The sequence below is a fragment of the Diabrotica undecimpunctata genome, chromosome 2, assembly GCF_040954645.1.
Source record: "Diabrotica undecimpunctata isolate CICGRU chromosome 2, icDiaUnde3, whole genome shotgun sequence".
NCBI classification, from domain to species: Eukaryota; Metazoa; Arthropoda; class Insecta; order Coleoptera; family Chrysomelidae; genus Diabrotica; species Diabrotica undecimpunctata.
In genome coordinates, this window is record NC_092804.1 from 176941497 (window position 1) to 176969492 (window position 27996).

Genomic DNA, 27996 nt, shown 5'->3' on the forward strand with positions numbered 1-27996 from the left:
GAATCCCAATATCCCGGATATTTAATGTCAATTTCGCGTGGCATCCTTCAGCCAATATCCCCTCCCTATTTTCAACCTTCGCTTGTCTAAGCCCTTCTAAATTCACAATCCGATATTCATTTCCAAGTTGGTTCCTGTGGCAAGCGGTCTTATCTTCGACAATCGGCGGTAAGTGGATTTTCAATTCACCCTTATTTATCTTTACACAGTGAGTCCTATATTAAATATTTTCTCTTTTGTCCAACAGACATGTTCCACTTCGAAGGAACGAGGTCACTTCTGTTTGCCGATTAACCATTAGCCATTAACGATTAGCCATTAGCCATTAGCCATTATTTAATATTCACTATTCATTGTGCATTATTCATCATTCATCTCTACTACCGATTATTACCTGTGCTATTCCTGTTTGGCTGTTTATCTTCTCGTCTGCCGAAATCAAACCCAGGAATTACGGGTTGAAAACCGTAATTCGTTGCTGTAGCTACCTGTTGCCGAGGACCAAGTGTCAAGTGACTTTATTGAAGGCCTAACGCCACTATCTGTATCCACCTGTGGCATATTAATTGTGAGTAGTAAATTTTATTGACTAAAGCTCAACTTTGATACCTAAACCGTAAGAATTTGATTTATAACGTTTAGTTTAGTGACCTTGCTGTTTATGGTTAAACGGAACGAACTATTATGAGTTTGAACCTACGATATAATATATGTATAAATTACGGACCATTTCTTTTATATTAATGTAGGGTATATTTATGTTAAATTTCATATATAGATTTGAGGTGATCACATTCAATAAAAAAATTTTTGGTAAACGTTTAAGTGTTCTCAAGGCATAATAATAATTTGTTTGACGAATATTGACTATTATAATGTCCCTTGCTTTCTTCTATTCTTGAGAATACTACGTTATGCAGAATTATTTTCCCAAAAAAGATATTTTTTGTTTTTATTCGATTATAAATTAATCAATCACTTATCTCGTGTCATCTAACTGTGCCGTAAAGATTGTTATAGTGTATTTTTTTTATATACCTCAATATAATTTTGTTGACGAACCTTTTGCTTTTTATTTTTAATGTTATGATATGAATATATATTATTGTGCATGGTGTATCTCTTTCAGGCATTTTTACTGATTTATGTTATTTGTTTTATCGTATAATTAGTGTATCTGTGTCGAAATATTGAGTGTGTACCGCACGATCAAGATACCTTTCCTCTCACGGTTTATTTTATTCTCGCGTATCTTAACTGTATCTTATCTTTCTCATTATCGTATTCTCTATGCCTTAAGGTTTCCCTGTTCCTCTAAAAATAGGGTGGTGCCCAAATAACTTTTCTTCTCTTATCTCTTATCTTCTCTTCTAACTTCTTGTCTTTGTGTCGTAAGTACTTCCTTAATTGATCCGTGATATTTGAGCTGTAACAAGAACCCCGACCAAGATACCTCTACCAGACTGAAGCCCGAGCCTAGTACCGTTCTTTGTGTAACCTTCAATCGATCATCAAGAGGGTACAATAGTGATACTTTTAGTTAATTTTTTTTTCTCTGTTTTATGCTTGTATAAAATAAATTCTGACGTGCAAATAATTCATCACCTTGATGTTTTATCAAAAAAAAAGGAAATATAATGATGATAATATAGTTTGCAAACACAAAAAATAAATCTAAGCAAAAATGCTCCGATCCTTGTACCTTACTTTACGTTCTGAATAAATCTGAAAAGGTCCTCAAAATGAACTGTCATATCATTCGAACACACTCATCCCCTTTTCAACTCGAAAATAAAGCAACTCCCGTTTATTTTTAAAGCAAAAGACCAGCGTTGCTTATCACGCTAGCGCTATTCGATTTATTAATGCGTATGGTGTCGAAATGGTTCATCCATTAAGCTCGTATATCCGTTAAATCAATCCATTATTCCATCTGGTTTAAGGGAGAAGAGGATATTAGAGTATACATGAACACAAGCCCGACATTTCCCAGCGCAAAATCGATCTTTTGAAATATAAATATGTCGGTAATCCTGACACGACTGTTGTGACTACAGGAAACTTGTTGAGTAAGGGAAAGAGGGATTAGTGCTCACGATACAAGTGTAATCTACTTTTCTAATTATAGAATTATGGTTTGGTACGAATTCTACGGCACTAAAATCAATATTTCGTCACATATTAAGGGAACGCAAAGTTCATTAATTTAAAAATCTCAGTTTCGGAATATTTTACGAGAATACTAGGCTCTTAAACGAGAATATTCCTTCGTGTCCAAGAACTTGTTTTAGCCTAAATATGTGCTCTTACAATAAAATTTGCGAAGGGAGTAGCTTTCTATTTAAAAGAATATAGTCGTTCATAGATCTTTTTCCCCTTTTTCTCTGTAACCCCAAGCTATCAGTCTCAATAAGATTGAGAACACTAAAGTGTTATGTGTGATCTCTATTACTATATGGCAGTGAGACCTGGACATTAAAACAGTATGACGTCAACAAATTAAATTCATTCGAAATGTGGATGTACCGCCGAATGCTAAGAATAAGCTGGACCAGCAGAACTACGAACGAAGAAGTACTGAGAGCAATGAACACACGGCCTCATCTGGTCAATACTATCAAAATTAGAAAGACGTCATATCTCGGACACATAATGCGCCATAAGGAATTTGAGCAGCTCCAGATAATATTAGAAGGCAATATTGAAGGTAAAAGGGGCATAGAACGAAAGAAAAAATCTTGGCTACGAAACATCAGAGATTTGACCCACACAAAAGGAAATGAATTAATTCATCAAGCCCAGAACAGAGAGAAATTTGCCATATTGATCGCCAACCTCAACAGAGAAGGCACTTAGGAGGAGGAGGATACTTGTGTTGTTCTTTGTAGGAAAAATACTATTATTATTACGTAATTCGTTTATATTGCCGATCTAAGGCCGTTAGGAGATTATTTTTATTTCTGACATTCTCGGTATATCGTTGTTTTATTCCTAGTACTATGTCATCACCAGCACCACGCGTAATGAATATGTATTTATTTGGTGGAATTTCGTTTACTGTGCTCTGAAGGTGTTCGTAGAAACTTTCTCTTGTATTTGTCTCTCTGTTGTTCTCAGGTGCATAAATTACTATTAAACCTTAACTGGGGAGGTGGGCTCATATTGACTCAGGCAGGTAAACAAACTTGTGCTGACAAGTTATTTATTCATGCACTGCTTCGTCTCTGAAAGTACCTTCCTAATATTCGATGTTATACTTACTACTGTTCAGTCACTCTTTGTTTCTTAGTACCTTCACGTTAATTTATGGTAGTTGAGATCAGTGTGACGCCACATCCATTATATTAGTTTAAAGGGTGGTTTTGGGCGTCCTGGACATATTTTAAAACCAATGGATCGGGATTTTGAAAAGATATTAAGTAAACTAATGGACAGTGGTGCTGAGGACAGTAAAAATAAAAATTTTCCAGAAGGGGACTAGATTCTTAGCAATAATGAAAGTGACTGTGAGCAATCTGCTGATAAAGAAGGTGACCAAAGTTTATCTGTTGATGATACACATTTGAGCGAAGACGAAGAAAGTGATGTTGAACTAACTGAAGATTTTTTAGATTCAGTTATTAAGTCAGGATATATTCGTGGAAAAAATCATTAAAAATTGGCTTAAAAAGCTCCAGCTGCTAATGTTAGAACACGAGCTCTCAATATTGTTATGTATTTATATAAAGCATTTAATGAGGCAAGGACTTTAGGAGATGCACATGTTCCTTTAGAGGTGTGGCGACTATTATTTTCAGATACACTTACTGCAAAAATTATGAGATATACCAACCTACAACTATATTTACAGAAATAAATGGAAAGATCAGAACATACTTTAATGAGCTAATGTCAATAAAATAGGATTTGAGGCATTCTTAGTTCTTTTACTTCTCAGTAGGATTAGCAAGACTAGTAGAATTAGCAGGACTATGGATTAGGAGAACGAAACGAACGAGGAGATCGTATGGTACAATTTTGTCAAGCGGAGGAGTTAGTAGTTGCTAACACTCTTTTCAAGTTACCTAACAGACGACTGTACACATGGAAATCTCCGAGTGACACCAAAGGTAGAGTAGTCAGAAATCAAATTGACTTTGTCCTTGTTAGACAAAGATTCCGCAACTCTATACTCTCAGCTAAAACCTACCCAGGAGCAGATATAGGCTCGGATCACAATCCTGTAGTAGTCACATTAAGAATAAAACTAAAGATCATTCAAAAACACATACAGAAACAAATTGACGTGAGAAGACTGAGTGAACAACATATAAAAGAGAAAACAATAGTGAACATCAAAGAAAATTTACAAAATATAGAGAAACTGAATAGAAATACTGATAACATAGACCAAAAATGGGAGAATATTAAACATGCCGTAATGCTGACAGGGAGAGAAAATTTAACACCGAAAGAAAGGAAACATAAAGAATGGATGAATGAGGAAATACTACAGTTGATGTGTGAAAGAAGGGTACACAAAACAAATAATCCAATAAGATACAAAGAAACAGATAAACTGATAAAAAAGAAAATAAGAGAAGCTAGAGAAAGATGGCTAAGTGAGCAATGCCAGGAGTTGGAACAACTGGAGCGAAAATATGACTTTTTTAATGTACACAAAAAGATTAAAGAAATGACAGAAAGGAGAAGAACAACACAGACAGGACAGATCAAAGATACAGATGGTTTACTCATAACAGATTTACAAAAAAAAATGAATCGATGGACAGAATACATATCACAACTTTTTGATGACAAAGATAGACAAGAAATCTCAAACGAATATACAGATGATACAGGGCCTGATATAATCAGAGAAGAAATAGATTATGCAATCAAACAAGCGAAAAGTGGTAAGGCCCCCGGTCCTGATGAAATTCCCGTAGAACTGCTTTAACTTATGGACGATGAATCTATTAAAATACTCCTAGATCTATTTAACACAATATATAGAACTGGAATAATACCTAGGGAATGGCTCCGTTCGACCTTTATACTACTGCCAAAAAAGGCAAATACAAGGGAATGCAGCGAATATCGTACGATAGCTTTGATGAGTCATGCTCTAAAACTGTTCCTGAAAATAATCCATAATAGGATCTATAGGAAATTAGACGTAGACATCAGTAACACTCAGATGGGATTCAGAAAAGGGCTGGGTACAAGGGAGGCTCTGTTTGCAATGAACGTTCTCTCACAGAGATGCTTAGATATGAACCAACAAATTTACACCTGCTTTATTGATTTCGAAAAGGCCTTTGACAAAGTACAACATGAACCACTAAGACAAATTCTAATAAAGAAAAATATAGACAGCCGAGATATTCGAATTATATGCAACCTATATTGGAATCAAACAGCAAATGTGAAGGTTGAGGGTAGGCTAACAGAAGAAATTCAAATCCGTCGAGGAGTCCGGCAGGGATGCATCTTGTCGCCACTTTTATTTAATCTGTATAGTGAAGCTATTTGTGAACAAGCACTCGAGGAAGAAGATCTTGGTCTGATAATAAATGGTGAGACGATCAACAATATAAGGTATGCTGACGATACGGTTCTCCTAACGGGAACGCTAGTAGAACTACAACATCTCGTTCAAAGTCTCAATATATACTGTAACAGTTACGGCTTGAAAATTAATTTGAAAAAAACTAAATTTATGGTAATCACGAAATCAAAGAACATCAGAGCTAATCTTGTAATAGACAATACAACGATTGAGCGTGTGTCCTGTTATAAATATCTAGGTGCTTGGATCACAGGCGATACTGATCAAACAAAAGTTATTAGATGTAGAATAGAAATCGCTAGATCAGTCTTTAATAGAATGCGCAAACTCTTTTGCAATCGTGATATCAATATAAAGTTACAAATACGAATGCTGCGGTGTTATGTCTTTTCTACCCTGTTGTATGGAGTAGAGGCTTGGACACTGAAACAGTTGACCACAAAAAACATCGAAGCTTTCGAGATGTGGTGCTATAGGCGCATTCTCAGAATATAATAGATGGACCGCGTCACTAACACGCAAGTACTCCAAACTTTAGACAAAAGATGCGAAATTCTAAATGAGATAAAAACTAGAAAGATGGAATACTTGGGGCACATTGTGAGAGTTGAAAAGTACGAACTTTTAAGAAATATCATGCAGGGCAAAATTAAGGGCAAAAGAAGTATGGGAAGAAGAAAAATATCGTGGCTTCGTAATCTACGTGAATGGTTCGGGTGTAGTTCGATTGAACTTTTTAGGCGCGCTGCTAACAAAGTCGCAGTGGCCATGATGATTTCCAATCTCCGCTAGGAGTGGCACGAGAAGAAGAAGAAGGATTAGCAAATCAGGCCACGAATCTCTTTTGTCCCTCTTTTCCACAGAAGTTTTTGGACGTGACATTTTTTGGAGTACGAGGAGTGAGAAAAGATTTTTTACTCTACTTTTATGCCTTCGATTTGATTATAAAACTTCCAGACTTCCATTGTCACCCATGTATTCTTTGTTTCTCTTGTGTTGTCCTGTAGTTGTTCTGTTTGTATAGTTGTAATTGTTGTTTTGAAGGTGTGTCAAATACTTTCTACTGATTTTTCTGCTACCGCGGGTGCTTCACTGAATATTTCTTTGGGTGTATCATCGAGTATTTTCTCTATCTCTGCCTGTACTGCTGGATCTTAAATTTTTCAAGGCTAGGTTTTATCTTCTCTTCAGATATTATACTGTTTTACAACTCTACCAAGAGTGAAGGACCAACCAATTATTATTTTTTATACACTGTTGGTAATAACTGTATCAAGTAGCTATGTTATCTATAAATCTCGTAATCTGTTAACTGAAATTTCCCGTTTTAATTTTATAAAAATGTTGGGGGACAAATTAGTAATGCCTCGCCTATTGCGACTAATAATAATCCAAAGATCGATTGTGAGTTACTAGGAACAATTAGAAGAATTTCTGGCGATCAAAAAACACTCCCTCTCTAGCTTGGTTACATTGGTAATACCCAGAATAAACGCAGAATGTGCTATGTATACTAAAAGTAAAGATAAGAAGACATCTGTTAGCTGTTGTTCATGTAAAAAGCCAGTTAGTGGTAAATGTTAAAAAAATACATGTAACAAATGCGCTCGTGAATGACTTGCCATTTTTTAAATAACACTTCATATTGCTCTTTTTTGTTGCAAAGTATGCTGTTTGCAATGGGGTTTTTTTTATTGCCGAGTTGATTTTGATTTGTTAAATAGTTTCGTACTTTTACAGTTATTTAAAATATTTGGGTTATTTTTTTTTTTATTTTTTTAAGCAACGTAGATTTCGTTAAGTCTTGGTGAACTATCAGCTTTATATCATCTACTTTTGTCAGCTTTTTCGTTATATGTGTACTCGGAAATTATAACCTGATATATATTTAACAAATATAACAACACAAATAATATAAAATAATTTTTATTTACTAAAATAAAGGCATACATACTTATTATATATCACAAATATATTAAACTGAAAGAGTTTTTGTTAATTATTATTGGCAGAGTACAAAATTAAGGGTGTACGATCCGATACTTTATCCTTCTTTCCAGGTTTCTGTATTATATCCTTAACCACATTTTCAATATCGACAACCGCATATCCAATTTTACCACTTTTTGGTTTGCTGGTGTTTGCTGTAGCTGTGCAGACACCCAAAATCAAGAAAGCGATAAATATTCCAACATGAATTATAGCAGATATATGGGTTACATAAAATAATTCAATTTTCGTGTTGTGAGATATTAACCACATGAAAATGTAAAAAAGCTTTGATATTGCCATAAACGTCATAAATACTGCGGTGCCCATGCTGATATTCTCAATTTTTATAACCAGGTACACCTGCGGAAGTAGAGACACTGCTTCGAGGTATTCACTGAACTGCCACAGAATCTGAAAACAAGAAGTTAATGTAATAATTAATGTAATATATATTTATATATAAGCAAACTAACAATAATAAATATTCATTATCACTAGCAGAACGAGACGATGCTTTGTTTGGCATAAAAAATTCTTCTCCGGCTCCAGATAATATACTCCGGGAACAATAATTTTCCTCCAAAAATTAAGCACAAATGCTAGAATATATCTCGTTAATGGTTTGAATCAAATATGGATACAGCACTACTTCTCAAAGTCTTTGTGAGAACCATATAGGAAAACCATAAAAAATTCTAATTTCTGAGCAGCATAACATCTTTGGTCAACATAGATCATCAACGACTGATAACCTAATTAATTTTGTATCCGAAGTTCACGAAGCATTCATTAACAAACAATACTGTCTATGATAGAAGCCACAGTTAGAAGACAGTGTTGGTCTTAGGGCGCTCAGCGATGCTAAAAAAAAGTTAAGTTCGTGTAACCTTCTGGCTAAGGTCTAGTGTTAGGATTTTCAGGTCGCGCAAGCGACCCTAACATGACTTAACGACCACTTTCGTAGCCGGGACCGACAGCTTTGCGTGCCCTCCGAAGCACGGTGGCAGCTCAGTTTAATTAGAAATTGAAAATTTTGTCGGTGCCGGGATTTGAATCCGGGCCCTCTAGCTTGTTAAGCCAGTAACATAGCCGCTGAGCTAAGGCTGCCACGCTCAGCGATGCTTCTCATGTCGGCACAGTTGTAGGTGTGTGGTAGTTTGGCGATAGACTGAAAAATCAGGACCATAGGCTTGGTTTCAAAAATTTTATACCTCATTAGTCCTTATATACATATTTACAAAAAAATGCAAGTAGTTTACTCTATACGACACGATAAATATAAACATAAAATACACAAGATCATAACTGAAATGTACTGTATGAACGGTACTAAAAAAACAAATGAGCATTAAATCTGAGATATTTCTCGTTAATTAATACTAATAGCAATTCGTATCTAAATCATTCTTATCCTCTGAATCATCTCTTTGTATTAATATTATCACTGGTTCAATATCTTCCTGCAAATTCTCCACCGCAAACATTTTTTCTTCTACTTTCTTGTCTTGGTTCACATGATTATGCCACTGCTCTTTAGATACGCTTTGATAAGCTACTTTTATCAATCGTTCTACCGTTTTTTCGGTAAAATTGACGCATTCTGTTCGCAATGGTAAGGCAGCAGTCTCAAAATCTTAACGCCATATTTTTCTGCAATTGTTTCAATTTTGTACTTGTCATACTCACTCACAGTAATTCACTTTTAGGTAATCTTTCTCTAAGAAAATGTTCTTTTCGATTAGCCAATCCTTGATTTGTTATTTGTTCCACAATTTTTTCGGGAAATTAAATTTGCGGGAGGGGTATGACGCGTTATCCAAAACGACAACGTTTTCTTTGTCTTTCGGCAAGTTAGGAATTAACGTCTTCTCAAACCATTCTTCATATAGTTTCCTGTAACACCACACGTTTTACTTGAACACTAAGAGTCATACCCTGTTTGAAATTCATGACAGATACTGGCAACCACTCCATGATGAAGGTACTTTCTTGAAAATGAAATAGAACTGAGCTTTCATAGCTTGTGTCAAGTTTTTCGTCTAATGGCCAATACGCTGATAAGGAATCATGCTTTAGTTAAAACAATAATGATAGTCGTTTATACAACCGTATAGCCCAGTCTGGTTAAAAGAAAAGGTGGAAAAATGTTTCGCAGATATCTGAAGCTTTTAAGACATAGGTGGGGGATACTAGATGATGAATAGATGAAAAGATACTCCTAGTTTTACCTTGCGTTTTTTTTTAAGCAATAATTTATGGTCATAATTTGATTTTTTGTCTATAAATTTTTTCCCTTATATTTTAAATAAACAATATTTATGTCATTTTTTTATGCAAAGAATATCTTATTTTCCCGTTTTTTTAATTAAAATTGATAAATAATTTACAGAGATATTTGCAAAAAAGCAGTTTTTTTGCACTAATTTATAAATTTTATTAATTTTTTTATTAACAAAATAAAATGGTACTAATACATTTAAACATCAAGGAATTACCATCTTGTAGATTTGTGCGAAATTTCCCCCCCGATCAGTCAAATATTTTATAAGTTGTTTAATTTGTTTATCCCTGAGGCTAATTATTTAAACTATTGAGCTTGCCCTATGCATGATGCAATATTCAGCACATATTCAGCAAATTTCATAGGATTCTTTAAGACTTAGACTATCTCAGAAGTTAAATGCATATTGAGTTTCCATCGAAATTATTTACAAAATAAACGTTTGAAAAAGGGGTATGTTTTTTACTTATAAACAATTGTAATAACTTCTATATTTTTTAAGCTACAGACTTGTACGTACAACCATTGGATAGCTGGTAAAAGAGCTCACATTAAAAAATAAAAAAACCTTCTATGACCAATAGGAACGAAGTTAGTGACTATTTTTAAAAAAAATCATATCTCCATTGTTTATAAACATTAAGAAGTAAAATTTGCACAAATTTTGAATGAAAATCTAAACTTTATATTGAAACTATACTGAAACTGAAGCTATAAAATTTATCTAATTTTTCGAAACGACGGTACTTTCGAAAGATCGACATAGGAAAGTGGAGCGGATATCTGTTTCAGCTCCGTTTTTTTTTTCGGCATCATAACTTCAAATTTACATTATCTCGGCTTCCTTTGCAGCTGCAAGCCTCTTTTTTTATTCTAGGATAGCTCGTCGAAATATGAATAACTACATAGTTTTCACTGGCCGGAAAATATGGGAAAACTCGGAAAAATTGACTCTATTTGAAATTCACCCTAAATACTTACTTTTTTTTAAATTTGCTCGAATAGTCTGTCGCAGTATTAATAATGATGACATAATTTTTACCCCCCATAAATCTCGGAAAATCCCGGAAAATCAACATATGTTTTTTCATTTTATATCAATGATGTAATAATACTTATATATTTTATAAATTTAATTTCAGGTAATTTTTTACACATTATATTATTATATTTCTTATATTAATTATAATTGTTTGTATTTTTATAATTAACAATATTGATTTTTATTCTATTTTTCTTACAAATATGATATACAATATTAATCTAATCTGCCTTACTGCTTTGATAAAATAAGTCGATTTTTTTCATCACTTGCCTTATTAAATTTTGCAATGTTTATTGAACTTTACTTTTTTTATTTTATTTACATACATTGGTTTAAAAGTTAAAATTTGGTTCATTTATTCGACTTCACTGTTAGGTCTGAACCTTTTTGTTGCAGGTTGTTTGTCTTCACTTATTAAGTCAGTCTTTCCATACATTAACATATTAATGGGCGATCTTAATGCCAAGGTGGGTCAAGGTAAGGTAGGAGAACAACTAGGAAAATATGGGCTTGGAAACAGAAATGACAGAGGATATCGATTGATTCAATTTTGCCAAAGTGAAGACTTCGTAATAACAAATACCTTCTTCAAATTACCTACTCGACGGTTATATACATGGACATCTCCACAACATACCAAAGAAAAAATAGTGAGAAATCAAATAGACTACATTATGATAGCAAAGAGGTATCATAATGCTGTTAAATATACTAAGACGTACCCAGGAGCTGATATAGGCTCAGATCATAACCCGGTAGTTACTGTGATAGAGGCGAGACCAAAAAAAAAAGAAGACCACACAGAAAGGCACTAGATTTAAATAAACTTAGAAACAAAAATATACGACAAGAAACAGGAGAAGAAATAAATAAAAACCTCCGTTCAGTGCAACAACAAATTAATGATACAAACAACGTTAACCAAAAATTAAAGTACATAAATACAGCTATACAAACAGCAGGAAAAAAACATCTTACAAAAACAACAACAAAGAATAAGGGGTGGATGACACAAGATAGACTAGACTTGATGGAACAAAGAAGAAAGATGAAGAATTACCTAGACAGATACAAAGAAATAAATAAACACAAAAAAAAGAGAATAAAAGAAGCCAAAGAGGAGTGGATTAAAGAACAATGTGAAGAAATGGAAACCTATGAGAAAAAGTACGATGCGTTCAATATGCACAAAAAAGTAAAAGAGATAACTAAAAGCACAAAGAAATGCCAAATAGGTAAACTTAAAGACAAAGATGGAAATCTTATTGTAGATCTAGAAAATAAAATAAAAAGATGGACAGAATACCTGAATGAATTATTTGAAGAATTCATTCAGGTATATTGAAAGAAGAAGTAGAATACGCAATAAGAAACGCTAAAAATGGAAATGCAAATGGACCTGATGAAATTCTTACAGACCTGTTGAAGCTTTTGAATGATAAATCCGTAACCATAAAATTAAATTTTGCAGCAAGGAGCTAAAACAGTTTCCCCTCCACTTTCCTATGTCGATCTTTCGAAAGTAACTTCTTTTCGAAAGGTTTTAAGTTTCGAAAAATTGGATGAATTTTATAGCTATAAAATTCAATATAAAGTTTAGATTTTCATTCAAAATTTGTTCAAATTTTACTTCTTAATGTTTATAAACAATGGAGATATAATTAACAAAATAATTGTCGCTAACTTCGTTCTTATTGTTCATAGAAGGTTTATTTTTTTGTTAAATGTGAGTTTTTTTACCAGCTATCTAATGGTTGTACGTACAAGTCTGTAGCTTGAAAAATATAGAAGTTATTACAATTGTTTATAAGTAAAAAACATACACCTTTTTCAAACGTCTATTTTGTAAATAATTTCAATGAAAACTTAATATTCACTTAACTTCTGAGATAGTATAAGTCTTAAAAAACCTATAAAATTTGTTAAATGTGTCTAGCATCATTCATAGGGCAAGTCCAATGGTTTAAATAATTAGTCCCAGGGATAAACAAATTGAATAACTTTTAAAATATTTGACCAATCGGGGGGAAATTTCGCACAAATTTAAAGGACGGTAATTTCTCAATGTTGAAATGTATAAATAACATTTTATTTTGTTAATAAAAAAATTAATTAAATTTATAAATTAGTGCAAAAAAACTGCTTTTTTTGCAAATATCTCCGTAAACTATTTATTAATTTTAATTGAAAAAACGGGAAAATAAAGATATTCTTGATATAAAAAAATGGTATAAATATTGTTTATTTAAATTATAAGGGAAAAAACTTATAGAAAAAAAATCAAATTTTGACCATAAATTATTGTTTAAAAAAAAGGCAAGGTAAAAGTAGGAGTATCTTTTTATCTCTTCGTCATCTAGTAACCCCCACCTATGTCTTAAAAGCTTCAGGTATCTGCGAAACATTTTGCCGTGAAATCGATGATTTTTGTATAACCAGACAGGGCTAGTAGGCAATTATTGTTGTGTGCGCGTATATTCCAGTACTATGATTGTTAAATCCGGTCCTGATGCACCTCCTTGGGCAAACCGGCAACATGGTCGGTCGTTCTTCCGTAAGAAATCCATTCCCTATCTTACCTGCACTGCATTCGAACTGTGACTTCGACTTTAGCTATTTTTTGCGATATAACAAAAGCTTAAGATGCAATACCTTTTGAAATTGATTCAAAAAGCTACGTAAGCTACGCTTCAACTCATAAGCTACGAGTAAATGGAACACTATCATCAACTCGAATCTAGGAAAATAATCCTTCAAGAATCGGTGCAATCAGTGAAGTGTAATTTTATTTCTGGTTGCAATTAACGATATTTTGAATAATGTCAATAATAAATTAAAGGAATACTATACGCGGATGACCTAATTCTTCTACTAAGAGAAATAAATCTGGAATCCACCCAAAGAATCCTTCAAAGCACATTAAATAATCTCTAGAAATAGTCTGATAAAATAGGACTCAGCTTATCTAACGAAAAAACAAAATGCCTGCTCTTTTCAAAAAAGAGAAAAAAAGATAATCCAATTTTAAAGTTAAATGGTAACAATCTGACCTTTATAAAAGAAATAAAATTCCTCGGTCTTACATTTGACAAAACCTTGGTTTGGAAAAATCATATTAAAAATCTGAAAGATCATTATCAGCAAAACATTTTTATGTTGAAAACACTATCTAATACCTCCTTACGGGAATCTCCTCATCTTTATTATAGTACTGAGCCAGTATTACTAGGGCTCAGTGGTATATAACTTAGCTAAGAAATTATTTCTTAAAGAACTAAATGTGATTCAAAATACGGGATTGCGAGTCGGATGAGAAACGTATGAGAAATTTGAAATTGTTTTCTAAACATTCATAGACAGTTTCAAAGAAAGTATCGATAAAATAGAGAAACAAAGGTAATCTAAAAACAAAAGTAAAATACAAATATATAATAACTAATGGGGTCGCCGTGACAGATCGATAGATACATTTTGACCTTTTACCAGAAGATTCAAGAATGTTTTGTACGCCTGTAAATTCAGCGAGCTTTTAGTCTTACTCAAAGAGTCGATATTTTAGCGAGCTGGTCTGTATTTATTATTTTAAGAAGCAACGGTATAAATAAAGTTATAAATAAGCAGTGTACACACCAAACCGTGCATTTTAAATAAACGTTACTCTACTTTAAAATACATCTTCCTTTACAAAGAATCGACAACCGTAAAAGGTTTTCGTTCCATTAATCAGTCAATTAAGTCATAGTTGGTTGAGCCAATTAATGTCCCTTTGGACACATTCAATAAAACACATCCATTTTGCCAAAACTATGCTTTAATTAGCGGCACATTTGGTTGTCACGGCACTCGCTTTCACGAGGTCTACTTTAGTGTATCGTACTCAGATTGATGAATAGGAGGAACATTATTTTCTCTTGTGTTGGAAAGCTTTTGGAGTTCCTAATGACTTGATTCAATTGTCGTCATTCGCGATAATGTTGTTACTTACATTTTGTGGGATTAGTGATCTTCTCGTTAATTATCTGATGAAATTAATGTAAATGAGGGTGGTTTGTAGAGATAGATTTTGAATTAGAAGTGAACAATATGAACTGGCTTATTATGTACATTAATAATTATAGAATATAGAAATAATAGACTGCCTTAATATTTTGTCCACTAAAATATTAAAGAAAACTGTAATATATGAAATGGTCCAATTGGATTCCGTTCAAAAGTATCAAGTTATTTAGGCCTCGAAAAATACATTTATGTAAAGCGGGAAAAATTTTTCTAATCAGTAAATGGAATTAAAAAAATCTTTTTTTTTTATTATTTAAATATAGAGAACCCACATCAACCACTAAGAGTTATTAGTAGGAGGGACATACACAGTAGTACAGTTTGATAAATTAAAGTTTATTATAAATGTTTATGTCTTTTAGAAACTGCAATAAATCCGAGATGTTTGTCGTAAGCGCACTTCTCAGGTTTTTACTAATTCCTCGGCATGTTCTCTGAGGTTGGAACTGCGGACAGTCGATTATCAGATGCTTCACGGTGAATTGAGTAGAGCAGTAAGTACAAATCGGAGCTGGTTCTTTATTTAGAAGATGTTGGTGTGTTAGTATTGTATGGCCGATTCGAAGACGATTTACGATTACTTGATCTCTTCCTTTTCCTTGTTGTGGTAGGCTGAAGTCTACTCGAGGCTTTATTGTTTTCAATTTAGTCTGTTGCGTCCCAGGTTGCTTGATGGACTGTCGTTTATGGTCTGTGTGAGGATATTTAGTAATTTCTGGAACATTTTCATTTCTGATGGATTTTAATGCCAATTGATCAACTTCCTCGTTGCCTTTAATGCCAATGTGTGAAGGTATCCAGATAAATGTAACCTTTTTATTTATATAGTGTAGTGCAGTAAGTTCATTTCTTATATTTTGTGCAATAGGATGGCTAGGGAAAAGTTGATCAATTCCATGAATTGCGCTGAGTGAATCTGTGATGATTAAAATATTTTAAGTTGTTGAAGAGGAGTTTTTGATAGCTTCTAATATCGCTGTGGTTTCCCCGGTGTAAATGCTGCAGTGCTGTGGAATTTTAAAATCCTTATATACTAGAAAACAAAAAATAACTAAAGAAGTGTCAGAGTAAATACAGATATATGTTTACTTCAAATAAGAAAATATAAAGGGACAAATTATGTTGGATAATTTATTGATGATGTACGTAGTAGTACATTGATAGTACGTGGTAGTGTCACGAAAACAATAACTGGATCAGAGCAATGCTGGAAAATAATCTGAATCTAACCGAAACTGAAAGGTGAGAAGATTTTTGCAAAACAGTTATTTAGGGGTTCCCACAGGGTACAGTGCTTTCTTCTGTCCTTATGCGTATTATAGTAAGAGAAAATATTTTAATATTGTATTCAGAACACTCGAAAGAAGATTAAACATCATGACTAGGAGATGCGAAAGGCAAAAACTCTCTGTCAGTCCTAGTAACAGTAGTAGTCACTTTCACAAGGAGATGAAACCTAGATAACATTTGGATACCTGCTATATATGGAGAAACTGCCAAATAGGCGAATGAGGTAAAATATCTAGGAGGAACTCTTGATAAGCGGGTTACATGGAACGTTGATTTGGTAACAATAACCAACAAAGTAAAGCTTTTCCTTGAACATGTCAAAGGATATCTAGGAAAACATAAGGTATGAAATTCAAACAAATATACGGCCTATATATGACTGTTGTCAGATCTATGGTTACGTATGGTGCACTAATATGGTGGCGTCGTCACCTAAGGCAATATTAGACTTTGTTAAAAAGGCTGGGTGGATGGAACACCTTTAACCTAGGAATCGGTCACAATAGACCTCTTAGGTAGAGTGGGTGGTTAAGCTCCCACTCATATTGAACCTATCCTGGTGGTTAAGCACAAGCTCAGATTGAACCTAATCTAACCAAGTATTGTGAAAGAAACCAAAACCAAAGAAAAAGCGTCTTTATTAAAAAATATAATATGTATATACCAAGTACAAAAACTTAAATACATGTCTGAACGAATAGTTATCGTTGTATGATAGGGTTGTTGGTATATATTTGTTTCAATTCTCCAGTAATGCCTTTAATGAGTATGTTACGATAATGCACTTCATCGTTCTACTTTTTTCGAAGAAGATTAGTTCTTCCAAAATAGCTGTAGCCTCGCCTGTTGGTATACTGCAGTTTGTTGGTATCCATATGCTATAAGAATTTGTAGTTGATTTGGAATACTTTGTAAGTGTTAAGTCAATAGTTAATGGGTGGCTTGTACATGGAAATAGTTTGCATTATTGTTAGGAGGAAGACCAGGGTTAGATGAATACAGGAGATGTGGAAGAACGAATTTCACAATATCTGAATCGTTGTGTAACTGATATAGTTCAAAGTTGTATCTTCGACGCCATAGCCCATTTTCACTTACGGCCCAAAAATCTTTCTAAGAATTTTTCTCAAAAAAAATCAAGAAATCTTTCATTATTTTGAGATAAGGTCCACGTTTTAGCCCCATATATCAAAACGGTCTTATTAAAGTCTGTATATATTGAGCTTTACTGCACGTTTTATATTTTTATTTTTTAAATCTTTCTGGAGACCGTGAACAGTTCTGTTTGCTATTGCTATGTGTCTTTTTATTTCGTCGCTTGTCATGTTCTTTTTAAAAAAGAACAAAATATACATATAATGATATAAACAGACATCATTAACCAAATTAACCAGATTGGCAATAAAACAACAAACAAAAATGCACACTGATTAAAACATTACAAAAAAATGGAAAGACGGAAAAAATATACGGAAACTAAACCAAAATGCAGCTGGCAAGGTACCAAGAATAAGTCTTCAGGACCTAGAGATTCAGGAAAATAGTACAAAAGAACACAGATACCAGCCTTATAATCCATATTCAAGATCAATTCTAAACATAACTCTACATATATTATTAATAACTAACCTCAAAAACAATATTAAAGTAGGCACAAAAAACGGCTTTTGCTAAAACAAAAAACAATTAAAACGAACACCAAAAAGGAACAAAAATTGTTTTTAGGGGAGATAAATTCAGAAGAAAAGGATCATTTCTTGAAAGTCCAAATTGTGTCTGACCTCCCATATAGCCTGGATCCAAGTTGGATAGACAGGTCCACACAAAATACATATAAAGATATAATAACAGAGCATAAGGGAGGTAAAACAAGTTAATGCTACATCAAAAAGCAAGCGGTATAAGCAACGAAGAAGTAAAGAAATTTTCTCTGATTTCCTAATAGCAATCTCTATAGTCAATAGCTTGCCAGATTTGTTACGCAAAAGGTCTCCTCCCCTCCTATATATGTGGGTTCGTAACATCTCTTCAATGGGCTGTGAGTTCACCCGTCTCTATAAAGCCAGGATTAAAAATTTTATGTATGTGAGGATGATTCAACAAGGTAGCTATCATAAAAAAAATATCAGAAACAAGCAGACATGTATACATTATAGAAGGTAATGGGGTTGAAAAAAGTTGGGCAAAAATCATGTCAAATATCTTAGACTCAGCTAAGGAAGTCCTTGACGAAAGAAGGATAAATAAAAATATATTGGTCGCAGGATAAAACACTCCATTTTCACTCCATAGATGTATAAATCTGCAAATGAACAAGCAGAATTGATTATAGACAGAGGAATGAAGAAAAATTTGGCCTCTAGTTACCTACAGTAATTTTTGAATCCCCCTTTTTGACAATTTAACTTATTTCTCTAAAGGCCCGTTTTCACACAACGTCTTATTGTACGTTTTGTGGGTCATATAAAACGTACACGACAAAATGTACGTTTTGTCCAGTGTATACACACTACGATTTTCCTTCCGTTTTCTACCTCATTTCTAATTCAGAGTCTTGAGTTGTATGAAGTTTGTTTAGTGTTTTTTTTTTATTATGGAGGAAAAACGGCTGCTTTCTTTTATTTTTTCAACTATAAAGATACTACGACTGAGGAAAAAGGGTATGAAGAGGGAAAAGAAAAGATGGTCAAGAGAGAGGGCTTCTAAAAAGAAGCCAGTATTCCCACGTCTCGTTACTAAAAGAGGCGAACCAGATGACTGGCGCAATTATTTGCGAATGGACACCTCAGCCTATTGTTAATTGTTAGAGTTGGTAACACCATACATATTGAAATAAGACACCTCATGAGAAAAGCCATTACACCCCATGAAAGACTCACAGCAACTCTCAGATATCTTACATATTGACGCAGCGTCAAGGACTTGGAGTTCACAATCATAATATCCAAACCAGCGTTAAGCCAAATAATTCCTGAAACCTGTAATGCAATCTACTTGATTTTAAAACATAACTACTTAAAAACTTGTATACAATTCAATAAATTCCCCGAGAAAATCGTGGGTGCATTGCCGCAAATCTGACAATATTAGGCTGTTTTTGGGAAAAATGAAACGAACTGCAGTAGAACTAGTCGTCAAATAAGTCAAGATTGGACGACTTGTCTGAACATGTTTTTTCACGTAACGTTTTATCCTATCAGTTCTCGCAAAACTATGCTTCTTCCATCATTTCTACGATCTGGCCTTGGATTTCATTTCGATTCGACAAGACGTACGTTTTGCTGTTTACATGCCACGTTTTATTGTATAGGATTTGTCCTATCCAACAAAACGTACAATAAGACGTAGCGTGAAAACCGGCCTTAATAGTCCTGCCAATTTTTTCCAACAAAATTTCATAACCATTTAATTTTCATAATTAACTTTTTGAAAACCAACTAACCTACACCACACTAAAACATTTTTCTGCGTATTTTATTACACTCTTTTTAATTATGTTTTTTATTGCGTTATGATAAAATGAAATTGTATTCGGTATACATGAAATCCTAAAGGCTTTGTAATTTATGCCCTGATAAAAACCGAACTTCATTAAAAAAGTTCGTTGTTGGTGCGTGTTACAAATAATAAAAAAGCAAAAAGGTCTGTTATTTATTACATTAAGCACATTAAGGGAGAATGGGTGATATATGCATTCAATGTATCTCTTTGGAAATCCAGATCCGTGATACAAAATGTATTTGATTGTTGTATAGGTAAGAATTTTGACAATGTTAATTCATTAAACATTTATATGGACAAAAATAAAAATAACGTACACAAGATTATTTTTTTTATCGTTGGTATAGAATAGAATGGCATAGAAATATGCTTTACGGTCACTGAAAATTGTACAATTTTATCGACAAAGCTTACAAAAAGTAAAAAAAAAATAACAATAAAAATTAAAATTTACTAAAATTACATAAATCGTCCATATCACAAAATAAAAGATAACAAAATATACAATTCATTTCAAAATTTAACTAAACTGCAAATTGCATAATAAAACCTTACGAATAAGTTTAAGTTGCTGCATATGATACCCAAATATATATAAAAATGCTTTAGTTGCAGAGAATGTTGAGAATTCCATGGACTGCCAGGGTCACCAATAAGGAAGTACTGAGAAGGATGGGTCGAGACAAAAAATTGTTGAGAACGATAAAAGTACGCAAGACTGCATACCTTGGACACATACTAAGAAATAATAAATATAGTCTTCTGCAGGTCATCATGCAGGGTAGAGTCGATGGCAAAAAGGGAATAGGTAGAAAGAGGAAGTCATGGCTGCGAAATATTCGAGACTGGACAAACATGACTGTAGACGAATTATTCCACGTTGCAAAAGACAGAGAAGCTTTTAAAAATGTGGTCGCCAACCTCCGTTAATGGGGACGGCCTAGGAAGAAGAAGAAGCTTTAGTTGCTTGTACCTAAACGTACTGTAATTTCTTAGTTATTCGTAAGAAACTCTTCCACTGAAAAATATGGTCTTTCAGATAGATAGGCTTTTACGGAACTTTAGAGAAGAAGTTTTAGATTTAAGTTGCAAAGGGAGATGGTTGTATAATTTTTTTGCCAAATATTAAATAGATTTCTTTACTAACTCAGTGGACCGGATCGGTAAATATACATCAAAGGTTGAATTTCTGGTGGAGTAGTCACGATTAGGTCTTGCTGGAAAAACATGTAGGTACTTACGAATTCAGCAAACAGTTTCTAAAATATATAAAAAGGGAAGAGTTAAAATCCCGTGATTTTTGAAGTAGCTTTTGCAATGTATGATTCTACTGAGACCAAAAAGATACCGTATTGCTCTTTTTTGTAGATCAGATTGGGCAGCTGTACTAGAATCCCAAAAAGGAAGGCTATATTGAAGATGAGACTTGTACAAAGAAAAATGTGTTATTTTGGAACATGCTAATTTGATTTCCTTCGAAACAGATCTCATTGCATAGCAGGGTGAGGATAGTTTTTTACTTAACAAATCGATATGAAGGGACCATTTATCGTTGCTGTCTATAAAAATAAGAAATTTTACAGAATCAGCGATACTGATCTGGCTGTTATTAGTAGTAAGGGTTGAAGAGCTCCTTTATAGGATAATGCTACTGTCTTGTCCACGTTAAAAGAGAGTAAATTAGAGTCAGACCAGGTTTTTATTTTAAGTAGATCAGAAGTTATAGTTGCATGAAGAGTTGCAATATTAGATTTCCCCCAGGTAATACTAGTATCATCAGCAAAAAGAAAAATTTTTCTATCGATTTTTAAGTTAGTGATGTCATTTATAAAGATAAGGAAAAGTAGAGGACCCAATACTGAACCTTGTGGTACTCCACATACAATGCTTTTAGATAGCTAAAATCGAGCTCGAAGTTATACAACTACACATTTCTTGAAATTTTGTTTATCAGATTTAGGACCAACAAAACTAACAATTGTTTCAAATTTGAAACATGGCAGAGAATGGGTTAAGTTGTCATATTTCAGTCCAAGATCAAAAATGACCAAGACATATTTGCGTTGATCCTGAAAGATGTTTATCAACACATTAGGTGCAAATAGTGCTTCTTGAGTTCTCAAGCCGTTTCTAAAACCAAACTATGTTTCATTCTGATCTTCTTGACAATTATTCCTTATTCCACTAAAGGTAATACTTAGGAATATCTTCACATGTGGTTTATAAAACTTATCAGTCTACAGTTTTTACGGTACTTAGAGCGTTGTTTTTTAGTAATGTTATGAAATCGGACTTGAACTTGATTGAAAATCTTGACCAATATTTCAATATATTTTAAAGTATTTAATCTACATATTAAAAGATAAGTTCAATTAAAATATAATGACATAATATTGATAATTAAAAAATTAACGAGAACAGAACGGGAATTAACTTTTCCTTGTTATTAAAAACGAATGATGACAGGTGAACGAAGAACATATTGGACTGCCGATCTGAAAATGATAAGAAAGAACTGGAACCACTCTGCTTATAGCAGAAGAATGTGTTTATAAAGATCATAATTCCTCCATTGCTATCAGCCTTCTAGTATACATTCTATTACTTGTCATATATGATTATGTTTACCAGAATTAATTTATTTTCGAGGAATTGCTAATAAAATATTTGTGAAATTGATTTTAAATAAGATTTCTACTATGTAATCAACATTAGTAACCGATTAAAAATAAATATTACACCAAGTTTACATTTTCATTGGTGACTTGTAATAAATTCGTATTATTTGTGTCTCTATTTTAGAATTACATTTTTTATAATCTTTGGAATGTCATGAGTGACTAACAAATAATGACATAAAATCTTTCCGTATGCTTTTTTTTATTTATTTATGCTGTAACCACAAGGGTTATGAGCGACCTAAAAAATATAATACAGGTGAAGTTAGAAAAAATTACAATCATTCATACAGTCCTGAGTCTTTAAGATTATTGTGTTTTTTAATGTTCATGTTTTTTCCTAAGGCTTCCTTTATATTATTTAGGATAGTGTGCTTTCCTCTTGCTGCTTCATATGTTTTGCACCAAGTTAGTATATGCTTCACGGAGAGTGTTATTTGACAATTATTCTCACACATTGGTGGCACAGTCCGCGCAAAGAGGCGTTTATGTGTCAAATAACTGTGTCCCAGTCGCAAACGCGCTATTCTCACGAAGTTGTCGTGTCCATTCGTTGTGGGTTGGAGCCACGGTTTCACTAATTGTTCGATTTCCTTAAGTTTACCTTGCGATGCACTCCACTTATTTCGCCATGCACTCAACACTTTATATTTTATTTCTGACTTGAAGTCACCAGAAGAAACCTCATTAATAAGAATCGAGTCCTGGCTAAAGGATGCTAAGCTGGCTAGTTCATCTGCTTCTGCATTTCCTTGTATACCTGAATGTGATGGAATAAACATGAAGTCAACAGTGATCTTATTATTCTTTAGAGGAATTATTTACCGATGAGTCGGAATCTTCCTGCGACAATGAAGTTTTCACTGCAGAGAGCAAACCTATGTGTTTGCCAAGTTTTCGTATTAATTTGGTGTTTTTGGATTTCATTCTTTTGTCCATGTAGTATGAATGTAATTTCTTTAGAAACTTTATAAGTGCATGAGAATCTTCTGAGTACAATTTTGTTATGCTGATTATGTCTTTTGATCTTTGTATATTTTCGAATGGATCCACTATTTGATCGAAACTTAACAATTGCTTTTCCCTTTCTACATATTCTCGAACTGGTTCTAGTAATGCTTGGAGATTTGGTATCTCATCTCTTAAATTTTTGTCATCAGTTTTGGTTTTTTTCTTTAATTGAAGCTTAGGTTTTCTTCGGCGGGTGGCGTGATTGCATCTTTTAGGGTTCTTTTTCCGGTTGCTTTGTTCGAAGTTATCTGGGGTTCGTCAGAATTCATACGTATATTTTTATTTGGAGGTAAGTATTGACTTGTTTCGGGTGAGGTTGATTTATGTTTTTGGGTATTAGAGGATGACTCAGACGATGTAGGTGTTGCGATTGTAGTGTTAACTGAAAAAGTGGTCAAATGTATAGATGTATTTTCTAGTGAACATTGTTGGGTTTGGTTTGTTGATAAATTTGGGATTGCTACTGTTTGTAATGTGGTTTGAGAAGACATAGTAAGTATGGAGGGAGTGGCATTTGAGATAGTTGTAGTATTTTGTAGATTATCTTGTTGAGTACGATTTATTGATGAATTTTGTCTCATTTCTGTTTGCATTGCACTATCATTGTGAGGATGGGTAGAAGGTGAAATATTTGGACAATTAGCTGCCTGGTGTCTAGTTAATTTGCATTTGAAACATGTTTCATTTTGGGCTATAAATATGCGGTATGATGTTTGTTCCAATTCGATAATAAAAGATTCAAATAGTACAAAGTTGTCTGGAAAAGGTGAAACGAAAATTTGTCTTCGGAAGCTTAGAATAGGACTAAAGGCAGGATTGGTTGCTCCTATACGTAGGTATCATATGCCTGAGAGAGAATAGAGGTATGCTTGGACATGATTGGACAGAATGAAGCGGACTTATGGAGTTATTAATCTTCTTGCTTCTAGTATATATCCATTTACTATTATCTTCTTTGTTTCTGCTATGAATTTATCTATTAGGTTTTTAGATGATAGATATGTGCATGTTCTACCGTTTGATATACGGGATGCGTTTGATATTTTTTGGTTCTATATGCTGACTTAATCCTTCAAGATAGTCATTGATTGTACAATTCTCTGGAGTGTTAAATAGAATAGCTTGATCTCTGTTTGGGATTAATATACTACGGGGTTGACTAACTGCTTTTGAGTATGATGCATTGTGTGGTAGCTGACTGAAAGATGACATCTTTTAAATGGATTTAAAATCCGACTAAAATCAGTGCTGTTTTACAGCTTTCGCTGTGATAACAGTTCATGGAAATTGGATAATACTTATAACTGATTGCAGTAATTTACTTAAATATCCATATCTAAGTACATGAAAAAAGTATATTTTATCTACTCATGATTCCAATATTCAGTATACAAATCACTTTCACTTAGTTTTTTACTGAATTGCGACATAAAATCTTTCCGTATGCTTCGAAAAAACTGAAAATGATCAGTATATTATAATAATAATATGTAAAGGTAGACTTTTAAGCCTATTCTTTACAGAATTTTTAAAGCTGTTTTCAAAAACTTTATTGTGAAAATTGGGCTAAAAAGCTACCTTTATATATTTGTTTTTAATTTGCCTTTCTATCACAGGAGATATAATTTAATAATTATATACATGAAATTGCCTTAACATGTCTTTTCTCTATAACACTGAAGGTTATGTGGAACGGTAGGGGTCTCTAACACCGTCCAAGTGTAGCTGAATAAATATTTAGGCTGGGTACAAGTAATTAGGTAGAATTACTTCGGAATATTCCTTCGACCTTTGGTGTATTCCCATTAAGCTGTGGTTCTTTTTGTTATATTGATTTAAATAAGCTACTCTTACTTAGTAGAAATGTATTTCAAATATAAACAGTATATTTACAAATAGTTCTTTTGATGATGCAATTGCCATTTATTTGCTCTGTGCTTTTGTATAAGAAATATTATATCTTACAGTAACTGATACGTGAGTCTGAATCTTTTGCAGAGTCAAATTTTGGACAGCGCAGTGTTGCAGCGAGGGGAAAGAAGTAGGAGCGTTGTAGCAAGGTTGGATTAAGTCCAAACAGTTATGTTTTAAATACATGACTAAAAGTTTCATGACAAATTTCAAAAAGAAAAAGCAACAAACTTACCCAATACGAATCCATTTTTATAGGAAAATGAAGAGCCAAATACATCGCTGTAAATACCACCAATTCCGCCGTGAAAATATCGGATTTAAAGTCATAGCTATCCATAACTACGAAAATTATAAATACAGTAAATACTGTTGCCATTATTTGCATTCCTTTGGTCATTGACGTCCAATCGGAATAGCCGTCAGTAGCGTAGGGATGTACATACCTAGTGATGACCACCATTGCTTGCAGAAGCTGTGTTTTGCCAGACACATCTGAAATTTAATGTAAATTCATTTTATATAACAATAAAACACTGATAACTTCCACAAAATTTATTATTAAATCTTATTACTACAGCTGTTTCGGTGGAGTGCCTTTCTCAAGTGACCTATTTTTGACATGTGTTTACACTTTATAGTCTTATAGTCTAACTGAATCTGTTGACGAGGGGAGAACTGTTTGTCTTAAAGAACTGTTTGTCTCAAGTTGGTCATTCAGAATTATGTCCGTATTTTTTAATTTGTTAATTTCCATAGATTCTAATAAAGATAGATTAGGGCCTTTCTTTATATTTAAGAGAGATTTAAGAGAGAAAACAACGTAAGAGGAAAAAAGTACCTATTAATAAAACGCCTGAGAATGACTTAGACTTAGACTTAGAAAGCATGGGTAAGGGAAACACTTACAATAAATAACAAACCGAAAGTTTCTTGTTTTCCCCACACTACATCAGAAAAGCTAGTAAGAATCTCTATGTAAATACTAAACTTTCAAATAATAAGATGTGTTCTCTTTCTTTAAACTGAGTAAAGATCTGTTATGCAGAAAATATGAAGATGCCACTCCAGAGAAAAATGTGTTTGATCAAAAGAAGCGACAAAAAACAATCATCAGCTGATGACAGCTTCCAGTCCGTTACTTTTAACTTTTGTAACTTCACCAGTCACAGGTGTCTAGCTTCTATTGTAGTAGGAAACTAAACGTATACAATTTAACAATGTATGATTTATCAACAGAAAATAACGGCTACTTCTATTGTTAAAACAAGCTTCATGGCAAAAGAGGCAGTTCTGAAATGGGCACCATTCTGTACAATAAGACTGCATAAAAATAACACGACCCTTGCTCTATCTTTGGATACTTGTAGAGGGCAAAATAGGAATAAGAATTTTGAGGCAGGAATTTTATAGTCAGTTGATACTACTCATTTGGAAGTAATAGAGCAATATTTTTTCAGTTTAGTCACAAATTCATAAAGTGCGCATACTCAATGCACTCTGCTATGGAAGCAGCCAAAAATGAGGAGGTCTTTATAATGCACCATTGGAAAAATATTTCTTATTGCCAGGTCTTAGCGCAATGGAAGTACACCATACATGGTAAAGAAGATGAAGGAGATAAGAGAACAAAGATGAAAATGGTGACACCGTTTCCTTGCTCCGAATAAAATGCCTGAAATTGGAAAAAAGTTCATCGGGTATAAGTTTTTCAAATATGACCACCCTTTTAAGAACAAAAGAATTTTGTGTACGACCCTACAAAACCAAAATGTACTGCTAGCCTTGTGCTGATCAAGCCATATACAGAAATGTTGCCAAAAAGTGTCTTGCTGTGTTTATTCTGTAGTCGTGCCATTCAGAAGTAAATCTGAGCCTGGTGCAACAGTCTTCCAACGAATAAAGGTTTAATAGATCGGATTCCAGTGTTATCAATATCTGCTAGCGAAAACGACGAGTGAAATTAAAAGGGCATTTACAAGAATTAAATTTGTTTTGGCTTTCACTGTTTAAATTTCGTTAAAAACTAGGCAATCTTAAGGAATCAAACTCATTGACTTAACAATGTGCAATTATTGTTTTCATGAAAAAACTACTTAAGTATCAAAATTAATCTAATAAATCTTAGTTCCTGTGACGGAATATGGAACAAAACATTTTTTTTATTTACTCTGTTCTGTAAAGTTATATTAAAAAAATCCAATATTTAAGTCTATATCGAATATTTTACTCCACTTTCTCAAAAGTGTAGTTAAAAAGAAATTATACCTCTAATACAACGATATATTATAGTGTATACTATATTATTTCTTGAAAAAATGTAGTAACTTATATTAAATATTCAAATAGGAAATTACCTGCACAATTTCCTTTTAGTATAATACAAACAGGCAAAAAACACATTGCAAATGTATGCAATATTTCCACGACAGGAAAGAACTCCGGAACCGGATACATTTTCTCGAATTTCACTTGAACTCTGCCAGAAACCAACTAACAAACTAATCAATAGTATTCTCAAATAAAGATTTATCGGCAAATTAAAGAAAACAATGATAAACAATAATAAAGTCAGCTATGTTTGACGGACAGTTATTTTGAGTATGGTATTTATTAACAAGGTTTTTTTCTGTTTTTAAGATATCCTCGATCTAATTAAAAATAGCTAATAATTAGA

At 33.2% G+C, this 27996-nt stretch overlaps 2 protein-coding genes across 2 annotated transcripts in view; one reads left to right on the plus strand and one right to left on the minus strand.

The window, feature by feature from the left end:
- Positions 1–27996, plus strand: part of tow (target of wingless repressor) — a 552940-nt gene that overhangs the window by 319322 nt on the left and 205622 nt on the right. The gene's annotated exons all lie outside the window — the stretch shown is intronic.
- Positions 7462–27832, minus strand: LOC140433590 (ER lumen protein-retaining receptor erd-2.1-like). Its single transcript, XM_072521573.1, has 3 exons — positions 27677–27832; positions 25555–25814; positions 7462–7954 (listed from the first exon to the last, which is right to left on the minus strand). The coding sequence occupies exons 1-3, from the start codon at positions 27774–27776 to the stop codon at positions 7547–7549; spliced, it is 768 nt and encodes a 255-aa protein (XP_072377674.1). The 5' UTR covers positions 27777–27832; the 3' UTR covers positions 7462–7546.

Excerpts from the sequence above, each read along its gene's own strand:
- LOC140433590 (XM_072521573.1), bottom strand. The coding sequence starts at position 27,776 with ATGTATCCGGTTCCGGAGTTCTTTCCTGTCGTGGAAATATTGCATACA. Across the intron at positions 25,815-27,676 it reads ACTAAAAGGAAATTGTGCAG|ATGTGTCTGGCAAAACACAG; the intron begins GTAATTTCCTAT and ends ATTAAATTTCAG. Across the intron at positions 7,955-25,554 it reads TAAAAATGGATTCGTATTGG|ATTCTGTGGCAGTTCAGTGA; the intron begins GTAAGTTTGTTG and ends TCTTGTTTTCAG.